Below are 12,457 nucleotides of genomic sequence, written 5' to 3'. Positions count from 1 at the left end.
TTTTCTTGAAAGTGCTGCTGAAGGAGTTGTGATTAAAGAATCAAGACAGGATAAAGGAAGTCAGGGTGTGTATGATGCTGGTGATAGTCTTTGATCAGGCATTAAGCCTTGTAAATAAGCAGAAGATAATCCTATTTTATTACCCTATGTCGTAAAGATTTGGTTTTCTGTCGCTGAAAATGTGCAGGAAGGTGCTGGTTTTTACCTGTTTACCTTATGAGAAATTAAACCTCAAACATTTCACTTGCATGACATCCAATACCATCTTGCTTCTCTTGGATTTGGAATGGCTCCCTTAGTAAAAGTGTCTCAATGGAATTAGTTTCTAATAATTTTCTCAGTTTGTAGGGCAGATCAATATTGTGTCAATGCAGGCAGCAACAGCAGCTAGCTTGGGTCACCTTCATGTCGTGGGGTTTCTTTTCTGGAAAAGACAGACTTTCTGCCTGTCTTTGTTCATAAAGGTAACAACGAGTTTTGGGAGGATGTGGAAGTGTGTATTACCTGTGATTTTGTATATTTTTGGGAAGTTTGTCAGGAAAGTCATGCAGGCAGATGAATTACAAAGAGGATTCTCTAAAAGCCAGGCGGCTCAGAAGCAGCATTCCCACCTGTTCCCATTTTCTTAGTGTCTGATGGAATAGGTGTGTGAGAATTTTTGCTTTTATATGGAGAAATTAAATATTTAGCCCTGTTAGTTTAAAAAAAAAATAAAAAAAGGGGAAATGAAAAGAAAGAGTCCAGGCTCAAGAATGTGAAGGAAGTGTAAAGTAAGCATGTTTTCCTGGTTAGACCCTGTAAAGCTTTTACAAGTACAGTACCAAAAAGCATTGTACATCATTTGTTTTGACACTTGTTTTAGCCCTGCACTTGTGCTTGATACTGGTGATATTCTTAGAAGTTCCAGGGGAGAGCTGCAAGGGATGTACAGGTGAAGCAGGACATCCTTGAGATGGTGTTACCTGGTGATACTTACAGGGGACTTAATTTAGCTGAAAAATGCTCTTGTCTCAAGGAGTAAAAATTATGTCTGGAGCTGCAAACTTCGAGGTTTTAGCCAGAACAAGTAGATTAAGGCCAGCAGAGCAGAAAGAAGGACTGGAACAGTAATAGTTCATTTCTGTTTAGCTCTGAAAAACAGCTCCATGAGAAGGTTATTCAAACAGTGCATCTGCATCTCAAGGTAAAGTCAGTATGCAGAGAGAAAGGGAGTGTCAGGGATGCACATCCCAGCAGGGCTGGGTGGGATTTACTGGCAGCAGAGGGCAGCCACATCCAGTGCTGTACAGCCAGTGGGATCCATCCTGCCTGAGCTGTGCTTGCAGTCACAGGCTTGGAGTCTCGCTCCAGCTCTGGGACTTTAAACACTGTAAGCTGGTTGAATTCATGCTGCTTCTTGATATCTGACTAAAATAGAAACACTGGGGTTTTTAGAAAATTGGATTTTATAAAAATTGCAGATCTCTGTTAATTATTTTCATGTTCCTTTATGACTTTTTTTGAGAACTACACTCGAGTTTTAATTTGATCACCTTAATATTTGAGAGAGACCTTGAATAAATTCAAGTCTCTTTAAAATCTGTGTGGAATGCAGAATGTGTATTAGAGTAATTTCTCTTATGTACATAAGCAATTGGAAACCTTGGAGAAAATAGAAAAAGGTAGAAATTAGAATTTGACCTTGAAATGGTACTTTCAAGCCTCTGAGTTTGAAAGTAAGTGAAAGTCATAGTAATTTCTTCTTTGAATTCTGCATTCATAGACTGTTTTCCTAAATATTCTTTACTGTGTCTATTGCTGAGAGTGAAACCCACCTTATAATGAGTTTTCTACTACTGAATAATGAAAGCTCTATATGAGGCTGTATTTGTCTTTTTTCTTTCTTTCATCTTTGGGTATTTTAAGAAAGTAAACAACTTGGATGATAGAAAAGCATGGTGGAATTGGAAAATTATGATTATCAAGTTGGATCCCTCTAATGGAAAGTCTTCTAGTAGTGATTCACCATCATGATGTGCATTCATCTGAGCAGCCAGGAAAAAAAAGCTCTAAAGATCCTGATCGGTCTTCATCATCTTTCAGAGTACTAAGTTACTTCACCAATTTGCTGTATCTTTAATTTGCTTTCTTTGAGTCTTGCTAGGTACCCTTGGCCTTGACACCTTAATGTGATTGGAAGGGTGGAGGGAAGCAGGCAGGAAAAGAAAGAGGATAGAAAAGAGCCTCACTCTGCATGTGTGAATTAGCCATCAGGTCATGCCTGATAGCCATTTGGGATTCCTTGTGTTTGAGGAGCAATGTATCTCCTCTGCACAATTAATTGAAAACATCCTTCTGAGCACAAGTACACATTCATGCCTGAAAGAATAAAATGTGAGTGAAACAATTATTTGCAGCTAATAACATTCAGTAATGAAGTTTACATGGTGGAACTACTAAATGGAGAAATAATGTCTGAAAACCAAAAATCATACCGAGTTACTAAATTTGCACATTTCCCATGTGACTGGATTTTCAGCAAAACTGCAATTTCTCATAGCAAAATCAGATTCCAATTTTGTACTCAGGCTGAAAGCAGAGATAATAAGTATGTTGCAGTATTTAGGTAAAACCTCATGTTTAAGGAAAGCAGAATTAGAAGTTCAGGAAGTACCTGGGCTTGTAAGCAAGGTGTTTTGGTAACAAAATAGTGTCTTACTTTGAGTCACTTCATTTTGCTGTCTCTGAACAGCATTATCCCAGCAGTAGAAGAATTGGTGAAGAGTGAAAAGTGGGAGGGTGTTGTACAAGGAATCCCCCAGAGTGGGTAAGGACTTGGTACTCTGATTCACTGGTACTTTTCTCATCATTTCCTCTGGAGGTGCAGGAATGTGATCCCTCATCTCCCCCCTCTTCAGCTAATAATGGCTTTGTTTTCCTCTCACTGATAGCTGCACTGTATTCCATTTCTAAACTGGGAGCCTAGGTAAGATTTCGGGGCAGTCTTCTCAATTGATGGCCATGCCCTTGGGTGTCACATTTGTCATCATGTAACCATGAAACTGATTGGCTTATAAAAACAAACCAGTACCATAAATATTTAAAGCAAATGGCTTTTTTTTTTTTTTAACAGATCTGTTTTTTGTTGACTTCTGCTGTATTATCCCTTAAAAAGGGTGCTCTTCCAGAACCAGTAGAAAGCTGAAGAAGTCCTGTTCAATGCAGAATTATTGGTGTCCTGTATTCAGTATTCTTTCATGAAGAAAGATATAATGATCTCCTATTTCTTGACTTTAAGCTGCCAGTGTAATTGATTCCTCTAGGGAGTATTCCAATAGTTTCTGTTTATGAGTATGAAACACTGAAAATTCTAACTTTTTCCAAGTAGGAGAAAAACAAAGACTAAGGTGTTTTTTCATTATGATATTTGCAGCATTGAGAATGGTTTAAGAGGAGGGGATACTAACACCAAATTACTGTGGTTTCTTAAAACCTTTTGAGTTCTACAAAGCAGCTTGCCAGAGTGCTTTTTAACTAAGGTAGTGGTACATCCCATTAATAACAATAGCCTGCATAATTGTGGTGATTAAAAACAAGGGTTTGAATTGCATAAAACACGTTCAGGTGTGCAGAAGTTTCGTGGCTTCCATCAGAATAAAATAAGACTTCACAATATAATGAATTCAGAGGAGTTTAAGAGTAGTCAGCAGCGAAGGGGTTAGGATGTTCATGTGATCTGTGAGACTGGGTTGGATGGGGACCAGCCTTCTCCTGACCTAGTGCTTCAACTCTTCAACAAAGGATGATGTGAACATGTGGGAATTCATGTGCTGCCTTGGACCTCAGGGTTTTTGTGATTTGGGTTGTTTTATTTTGCAGAAATGTGATTGCAGTGTAGGTGTTCTTATGCAAAAAGAACAATGTTCTTTTGCTTTAATATATTTTGTAGAAAGCAATTTCATGCCATTAACCTTATGAGCTAAACTGTGATTAAAGCTGTGACTGTTTTAACCAAAAGGCTTGTGCCATAATTGAATACACAATGATAGGCTGATTTTTTTTGTTGCATTTAAATAAAAATAAATGCACAGGGGTGAAGATTGAAATTTGCTTTTTTGTCTTAGGTAACATTCAGGAAAGGTTTGCAAGATGGTGAAAGGTAAAAAATATAAAATCTGTTTCCTCTATAAGCTAAAGCTGTATATGGAAGGAACTGGTCTAGGGATTTTTTTTGAGAGAAAAATACACAGAGCAAAGTGTGGTGCTAAAACCAAAACTGTTCAGTAATGACCTATTACTGAATATTCTCTTCTGTACATCACTGTTCTTTTCATAAAATAACTATCATGGAACCGGCATGGTTTTATAAATGCTTCTCATGAAGTTGTATGAGAAGTGAAGGTCTTGAAACTTGTGATAAAAAAAAAAAGAGGGGAGCACTGGCTATGCAAAAACCCTCTCCTTATCAATTACCAGGTAAACATTCATACTTTAAAGAGTATATTTTTTCTATAAGATCTTCTGGCATCTGTGTAACAGTGGGAGTCCAGTCTCCTGTAAGTACCAGTGTGAGATGAAGGTATATAGCATCAGTTGACTGGTCTTTTTTTTTTTTCTGCCTGAAAGTCAAATTTAGGCTTTTATGAAGACAGACTGCAGAAAATTAAAATAGTGAGGTTTTTAAATAACTACCTTGTCATTACTGCTCTTTGGGGCATGTGGGTTTGGGTGTATCTTCACTACTGTACTAGCATATGTAGCTGAAGGGCATCAGTGGTAAAATAAAAGACAATTTTTTCTCCAGCTGCAGTACTTCTGGAAGCGTATGTGTTTAAAAATTAAAAAAGTATAGCTTGCCCTCTATAGAGATACACATATACAAAAACCAGACAACAGCACTGACTATTCTCTAGTTAGAAATTAATAGGAAGCAGTGTCAGGGTTCCACAAGGACTTTTACATGTGTGCTTTAAATGTGTGGAATCTACACATTTGCTACTCTCCAGGAATTCAGGAACAAATTAAAGTTGGGCTCTCTGTTACCTGCATATGGAGGGTGGCAGGGCACTTTCCATGATACTCAATACTAATGCTTATTAGTGCCATCAGTTTTACTTACACAAGTACATCTTACTTCCCATGCTTTCAGGTCACTATACTCTTTCTGTGGAATGAAGTTTAACAATGCTGGTTTAAATCTATCCAGGACTCCATTGCAAATATTCAGTTTCCAGGGCTTCAGTAGGAATACCTTAAATATTTCAGATAGTGGGAAAGTCAGTGTTAGTAGTTCAGTCATCTTCCTGCAGAAGGAGAAATACAGTAGATGCATAACATTGCTCTTACTGACAGAAGGGATTTGTGACATAATCTAAGATCATGCACTGTACCATGTATGAAATGCAGTAATGCTTTGTGTATGCACTAGTATCCCACAGTGTATGCTTTTTATTTTTTTATTGCTTTATTAAATTTAGATGCTGAAATAAAATAATTAATCTGTAAGTGGGCCCAATTCTTTGCTGTTTTGCACAGTTGTGAATAAGGAAGTAGAAAATTCTGAGTGTTCAGAAAACCTTCGTTCCCTTCGCTGTCACTTTACAAAAATAAACTCGTAAAGAGATTGCAGCAGCTAAAGAACCAGTAATGAATAATAGATTCTTCTTTCCTCAGTCTCTAACATCTACATATAGCGAGCACATCACTGCCTAAAAGACAATTTATGTTCCTCTTCTCTACATTGTAGCCTTCTTCTCATTAAGCCCTGGGAAATGTGGCAGCTTCTGCATTCTGCTGATGGAGTTCTCTCTCTGTCAGGCTGATTAGGCCTGACCTTCATTGGGTGGGATTTATAGTTGCCCTGTTAACACACATTCTCCTGGCAAGCTAGTGCATGGTGTTATTGACAGGGAATGCTAAATTATTTGTATCCTACTTTAAAATGGTGGTGACAAATAGTTCTGTCAGCAGCTTAACTTATACTTAAATCTTTGTGACTGTATTGTATTCTGCAATAAACTTTTACCAGGACCAACATATACAATACCACTACTGGTATACTACTAATATAATGCTTAGTATTTCTGTGTTGGTGATGTTTTTTTCACTCACTGATTTGTCCAAGCATTCTCTGTTTTAACTGATGTTATGATGTTCATAATGTCTTTCTTCCACTGCTGTGGTGATATTGACAATGGCTTATTAAGCTTTTCTTCCTAGAAACAGATTTTGGTTGTACATGACAATGCTCTGAGCTGTTTTTGTTCGTTGGCTGTAGTTTAGCTTCCAGTCATTCAAAGTAATTTTTTATTCTCTGGTGTCTTCTGACTTACGTGAGATATGTTTTTTAATAGGTGTTAATTTGTCTTGTAAAACTGAACTTTCATTTTTATTGTTATTAGCTAAAGTTATGATTCAGCTTAGTTCCTATTTTGGAGGGATCATTTAGATTTTTAATCAGTAAAATCCAAATTAGAATTGAGCATTTTTAAATTTGTTTTCCTTTCCCTCTGAAATACTTCCTGAGAGATACACAATTCTAGCATAAGGAATTACCGATGTGTATTTTGACTGAAGCTGATGGGGAAATTATATTTGTATGGCTACTGCATGCAATGTAAAATGTAAACCAGCTTACTTCTTATTTTTGTAGATACACAAGGAGTTTGTTTAGGTTCCATGCTCTGTCCTGGATTTGCTTTGTGTCCTTGTATATAAATAGCTTCATTTGTTTGCTGCTTTATTTCTCTCTCTAAAATGGAAGACTGTACCAGGGTATCAGGAGAACTATATAGAATATTCTCAATTGCCTTAATGCTGTTATTATGGGACTGAAATGCAAGCATGCTGCCTGTGGTATCAGTCTGCTAGTAGTATCTGAAATGATAGGCAGAATAGAAATTTAATATGTCATATAAATTATGTATATTTCTATTCAGTATCTGATACTAGTGAGATGTTTACAATGAACAAAGAGACAATTTATTTGCAGACGTAGTGTGCCACTTGCGCTCTTTCCTTCACCTAGGAGGGGTACGTGCCCTCCATGTGTGGCTGATTCTTTGTGGCTTTAACCAGAACAGAGTGATCAAAGCTAGGCTTGTTAGTATAAAAGGTGTGCAAATTAGTTCACCAAGCATTGCAAGTGTTAAGCATACATGCCAATTAAAAAAATGCTCTAGACAACAACTTCATATTTTTGAAAGTTGAATAGGTTGGGTACTTTGTTCTTAGCTAAAATTATAATTTCTTTCCTGTGAACATGGGTGCTGGTGGGAATCAGTCTGATTGAAACAGAGTACCAGTAAACTTGTTTCTTTGCTTTCAGAAACCTCTCAAGAAAATAATTTAATTTAACATGGTATTTTGCTTTGTACTAAGTTTCTTTTCCTTGAGCCATTTGGTTTTTTTATTAAAAGGCAGTCTATTTAAAAACTTGAAATGCGCTCCTCTCTGCAAATGATGCAAGCATCATTAAGCCCCATTAAAATCATTCTGTTTAGAATAAGTCTTCAAAACAACTGAAAATGGAAGCAGAAGAGATACTGATTAGTGCACGATGCAGTGTTTGAATGTGTCTGTAAACCAATATATCCTATTGTGCTGGAAAAGCATGGTTTTAGTTGTGGATGATGTCCTCTGCTAGGTTTGCGGCCATTTGGAAGATGCCTGTGCTGTTAAACAAAAGCCTACCTCAGTCTCCTTGAAGGATAATAAATTACATCCACAAGCAGCAGGCAAATTGCCTGCTAGATTGCCTTGTGTCTGTGCTGATCCCTGACCATGTAGACAGTAAGAGCCTCACTGATTGTGCCTGGGCTGATTGCAGCTGAGTAGAGAATTGCTGTGCCACTGCTTGCTTTGATGTCTCTCTGCTTCTCCCTCCCAAACACATACAAGCTGCTTCTACCAAGCTTGGAGATGGCTAGGCTAAAATTGGTCCAATAGGAGCTTGGTATGGGAATACTGTGTAGAATTTGTCCATCAAGAGATGGAGTAGGGTATTCCCTCGGTGTCCTGCATAGGTTTCCCCTCTTGTCAGTTACAAATGAAAACAAAATATGGAGAAACTGAGTAGGGCACTCTAATTCAGTTGTACAGAGAAGAAATGTAAAGAAGGAATATCATAAGGACTGAAGGAAATGCAGAAGTGTGGTGAAGTCTGAAAACTTCACTCTTTTCTCTGGTTTAGTTTTCTATGTGCAGAAGGGAAGGGAGAGGAGCAGGTGGGTGTTTGGAAAGTGAAGGGAAGAAGAGTGGAAGAGAGTCCAGACGGACATCAAGGTATTTGTGTATGGACAATGTTTTGGAAGAAGGCTCCTATCACTCATGCTCTTGTGGTGTCAGGCCAGCCAGCTCCACATTGTGCTTGGCCTGAACCCAGTACAGAAACAGCATAAGTGTTCAGCTCTCTATGAAAATCTGCTTTGGAAAATTTGTCTTAATGCCTGCATCACAGTTTCCTTGGAAGCTCATGGTCTCAGACTTGAAGGTCTACACTATTTTCATGTCATGCATCTCACTGATGTGGTACCTGATGGGATTGAGAAGCTGCTGGAATTTGTCACATGCTGCATCTCTCTGCACATTATGGTTTGCAGCAAACCATAGGGGTTCAGAGCAGGGCTAATACCAGTTTAGTCTTTCTTTTAAGTTTCATTATGTTGAAAATCAATGTAATTTTTGTAGTCAGATTTTCATATTTAGTTTTTTCCCCTCTTTTGTGTTTTCATCACTGCCACCAACCAAAAGAATATAGAACCAAGTTGATCAGTGCTCATACAATGCAAGGTATTGAAACACCACTGGCTTAAGGAGGTCAGATATTATTAGAATATATTAATGGTTCCTGTAGCAAATTAATGAGGGCACATAGAATAAAAATCACAAATAATTGCTGCTTAACCAGAACACCAATAAAAACTAAAGATGTCTGTGTAATGGTGAACAATATTTTGGTAGGTCAGACGAGTGCCAGGTTCCAGTGGTCACCTCCATAAAACAGAAGATGGGGACTGGGAATGGAGTGACGATGAAATGGATGAGAAGAGTGAAGAAGGCAAAGCTGCTATTTCTCAGGAAAAGGTATGTTCTGTTTGTGTGAAGACATACTCTGAAAGATGTTCTGACTTTATGTTAATTGTTAGTATTTATGGATCTTTGTTGCATAAAGCTGCATAGTTCATATGTCACTACATTTGTTTTCCAGTCACGAAGACTGAAAGAGGAGGAGGACACAGAGGTAAAAATGTCTTTATCAATTTTTCATTTCTTCCAAGCATTTGAGTGAAGGGATTTCTTTTTCACATCTGCTGTTAAAAATGTTAATTGAGGTGGGAGTATTGTTCTGCAGCCTTGTATGGCAAGTGCTTGTGAGGACAGAGCTGTATGCCATTATACCTGTAACAGTGAACTTCAGCATACAGTGGATAAGATGGATAGGAATTTAAAAGCCACATTATGTTTATGCCCAGGAGAATTCATGAAGATAGGTAATTTGGCTGTTTTTAATGAAACTGTGTAACTAAGATCACACTAACTGCTGTCTGTAAGGGTAATGAAGGCTGCATTGGAGTAGCCAGCATATCTCCAAATATTCTTTTCTTCTTAGGATCTATATCATGACATGTAGCTTATAATTAAAATATTTCCTTCAATACACAGTGAAGTAGTAGTTCAGTACTGAAGCATATTAGATTAATTCAGAAGAATAAAATACTATATAGAATTTCATGGCCTTGTGCTAAGTGTGGGAAGCATTGCTGCTATAATCAATTGTTTAATAGGATTATGGCTTACAGACTAAATGGTCTTTAAAAATGTCTGTTCCTCGGGTGCGTGACCCTTGCCACTTTACCTGCAATTTTAGATTCTCTGATTTTCATTGGTGTCAGAGAAATCTTCTAAAAGCCTAGCAGCTTGCTGCCAGATTTAGTTCTGTCAGCTCCTGTGATGACCCGTGTCTCCATTGCAGACCTCATTTACACAGCTCTTCAGCATCTGAGATACTTTATGTAAGCTGGGTACAAAAAAAGGACTTTCACCACACAGTCTTTCTGTCTTAAATGTTCAGAGTTCTACTGCTTGTAACCCAGTTTATACAGGTAACTCACAATAAAAAAAGTTGCTTAGTTTATGAAAGAGAAAAAAACAAACCTCTACTTGAAATCTTCTGTTGATTTTTGTTTCCCAAAATGCTCTAGAAGATGACTTGTGCAGTCATGCAACCAAGACTAATGCATCTTGTCACTGTTTGGGTTTTTGGGACCTCATTCCTGTATACTAGCATAACATGTCTATTGAAGATGCAGAAATAGTAGTAGCTTATATAAATGGAAGGAATTTAATTGAAGCAGAACGAATCCTGCTCTCATTTTAATAATCGTGAAAAATAATTATCTAAAAATTCAGTAATGTTTGCTGAAAATACACAGATAATAAAATACGGATCTTGTGTAACTTATTTAAAAGTAACATTGATATGGAAAACTGTTAAAAAACCTGTCATATGGAATTTGTGATGCAAGTCTTTATTTTGGGAGGGCTTCTGAACCCTTTGTAACCTTTGAACAGGCTGTTCTGTGCCTGGTGACAGTATGCCAAGTTGGGTATGAAATCATAGTAGGTTAGAGAAGCCTGGTGCTTTCTCTGTGTAGGATACACTTTTGCTTGAGACTTCATATAGATTTTGGTTGAGAGCTGGGAGGATATCACAGTGTGAGGGAGGAGTGATGATGTGAAAGATATCAGTGTTCCTGATTTTTCTCTGTGGAAGACTTCTTCTGAGCTGTGATAATTGCTTTGATATGCTGCTCGTTCTTTGCATATGAGTAGATGTAAGACTTCCTTAACAACCAGAACCGTTACACAAAAATAATATGTAGTAGTTTGGAATTCTCACTATGTACATATTATTTAATAGGTAATTGTTGCTTTGATGCAAGGTGGATTATAAGCTCCTACACTCAGTGCTTTAATACGGGCCTTATTTACTTCTTGTTTTTCTGTAACTGAAATATGGGAGTTTTACTGGTATCAGCTATATTATAGTCTGACGTGTACTGAAAGTGTTTAAAGGGTTTCTGAGAGTTAGAGAATGTGTTAAATATTCTGTGCTAACTTCAAACTGTTAGCATGGGATGTTTATTGAGTTTTTTTTTCTTTGGCATCCTTTACAAGACTTCTTGCTTTTTTCTCTAATAGTCTCAGCCTGCTGTTAGTGAGGAATACAATGAAGTTCCTTGTGCAGTGAATCTTGTCTTAAGATTAAGGTAAGAGATCCTTCTATTTATTTTGCTCTATTATCTTGATCTCCCTCGTTACTTTTATAATATTAACATAAAATTAGTGCTGAAGTCTATAATCTCCCAGTATGACCAGTATGAATAGTGTTTCTGTGACTAATTGCTGTCTTTTATTGCTTACTGAAATAATGTACAATGAAAAGCAGAATATGAATGTGTCTTCAGGCTAAGCGTACCCTTCATTAAGTATTTTCTTTCTTTTTTTCCCCTTATAATGCAGAATCACAGTGAGAAGTTTTTAATGAGTTTCTTCCACACTTCAGCAGTCAGCCTCTGACAGAAATAAACCATAGCTGTATTACAAGTTGCCTACTCAAAATGTTTTTCACTGGCAAGTTTGATCAGCCACTGTGGAGAAGAGATGGGTATTTTAGAAAATAAATACAAATATGTTGTCTGACTTAAATTTTTACTTAGTTGAAATGAGACAGATTATCTTTAATTAAAATCAGTTTATAACTAAGATTTGAATTACTTAATTATGCAGTCTATTTCTTGGATAAAACTATTTTTCCATGCTAAACTTTGTTAGCTTTTTATGTGTATGATAGCTTTTTAATGTTTTTTTTCTTAAAAAACTTATTACCACTCACTTTAAAACTTGCTTACATCCAGTCTGTCTTGACAGGATATGTGTGTGAGGTTGTAAATTCCTAATTATTACTATGGAGAAAAGTAAAATGTTACAATTTTTTATGCTAAAAAAAAAAAAAAAAATCAGAAATAATTAGAAAATTACAACCAATATGTTAGAAAAAAATAGTAGATTTGTGCATAACAAATAGCTTTAAAACAGTAACATCAAAAATTGTTAGTGTCCTGGTTCCAGCTGTTTGTAATCAGAAAAACCAATTACACAAAATGAGTGCCAACTTTCAAAATCTATTTTCTTCCCTTTTCTTTGACTACTTCTCTAGTGACAGCTGCAGAAAAATTGCGTGCCTGCTAAAGGTTGTGTACAAAAGAGAGGATTAATGATTTTTATTGTGAGGATAGGAAAGACTTAGAGATTATTTGGAATCATTTTAGTTGTCCAATTTACATAACTTCCCAGTTATGCTATCAATATTCTTTTTCATCTCTCTGCTGGCAGGTAGATGAAACCATTTACAAACAGATCAATTTGTACTGCTATGTGGATGTACCAGTGAGGTGCTTTGGATATCTATAAATTA

At 36.8% G+C, this 12,457-nt stretch overlaps 1 protein-coding gene across 3 annotated transcripts in view; it reads left to right on the top strand.

The window, feature by feature from the left end:
* Window positions 1-12,457, top strand: part of STK39 (serine/threonine kinase 39) — an 83,318-nt gene that overhangs the window by 36,093 nt on the left and 34,768 nt on the right. For all 3 annotated transcript variants that reach the window (XM_058840553.1, XM_058840552.1, XM_058840554.1), the window contains exons 11-13: window positions 8,941-9,063; window positions 9,188-9,220; window positions 11,182-11,249. In XM_058840553.1, coding sequence (XP_058696536.1) covers window positions 8,941-9,063; window positions 9,188-9,220; window positions 11,182-11,249 — 224 coding nt within the window. The remainder of the gene's footprint in view (window positions 1-8,940; window positions 9,064-9,187; window positions 9,221-11,181; window positions 11,250-12,457) is intronic.

This window comes from Poecile atricapillus, chromosome 5 (assembly GCF_030490865.1).
Source record: "Poecile atricapillus isolate bPoeAtr1 chromosome 5, bPoeAtr1.hap1, whole genome shotgun sequence".
Lineage (NCBI taxonomy): Eukaryota > Metazoa > Chordata > Aves > Passeriformes > Paridae > Poecile > Poecile atricapillus.
Note: the sequence above shows the minus strand (reverse complement) of the source record. Positions and strands in the feature narration are given on the sequence as shown.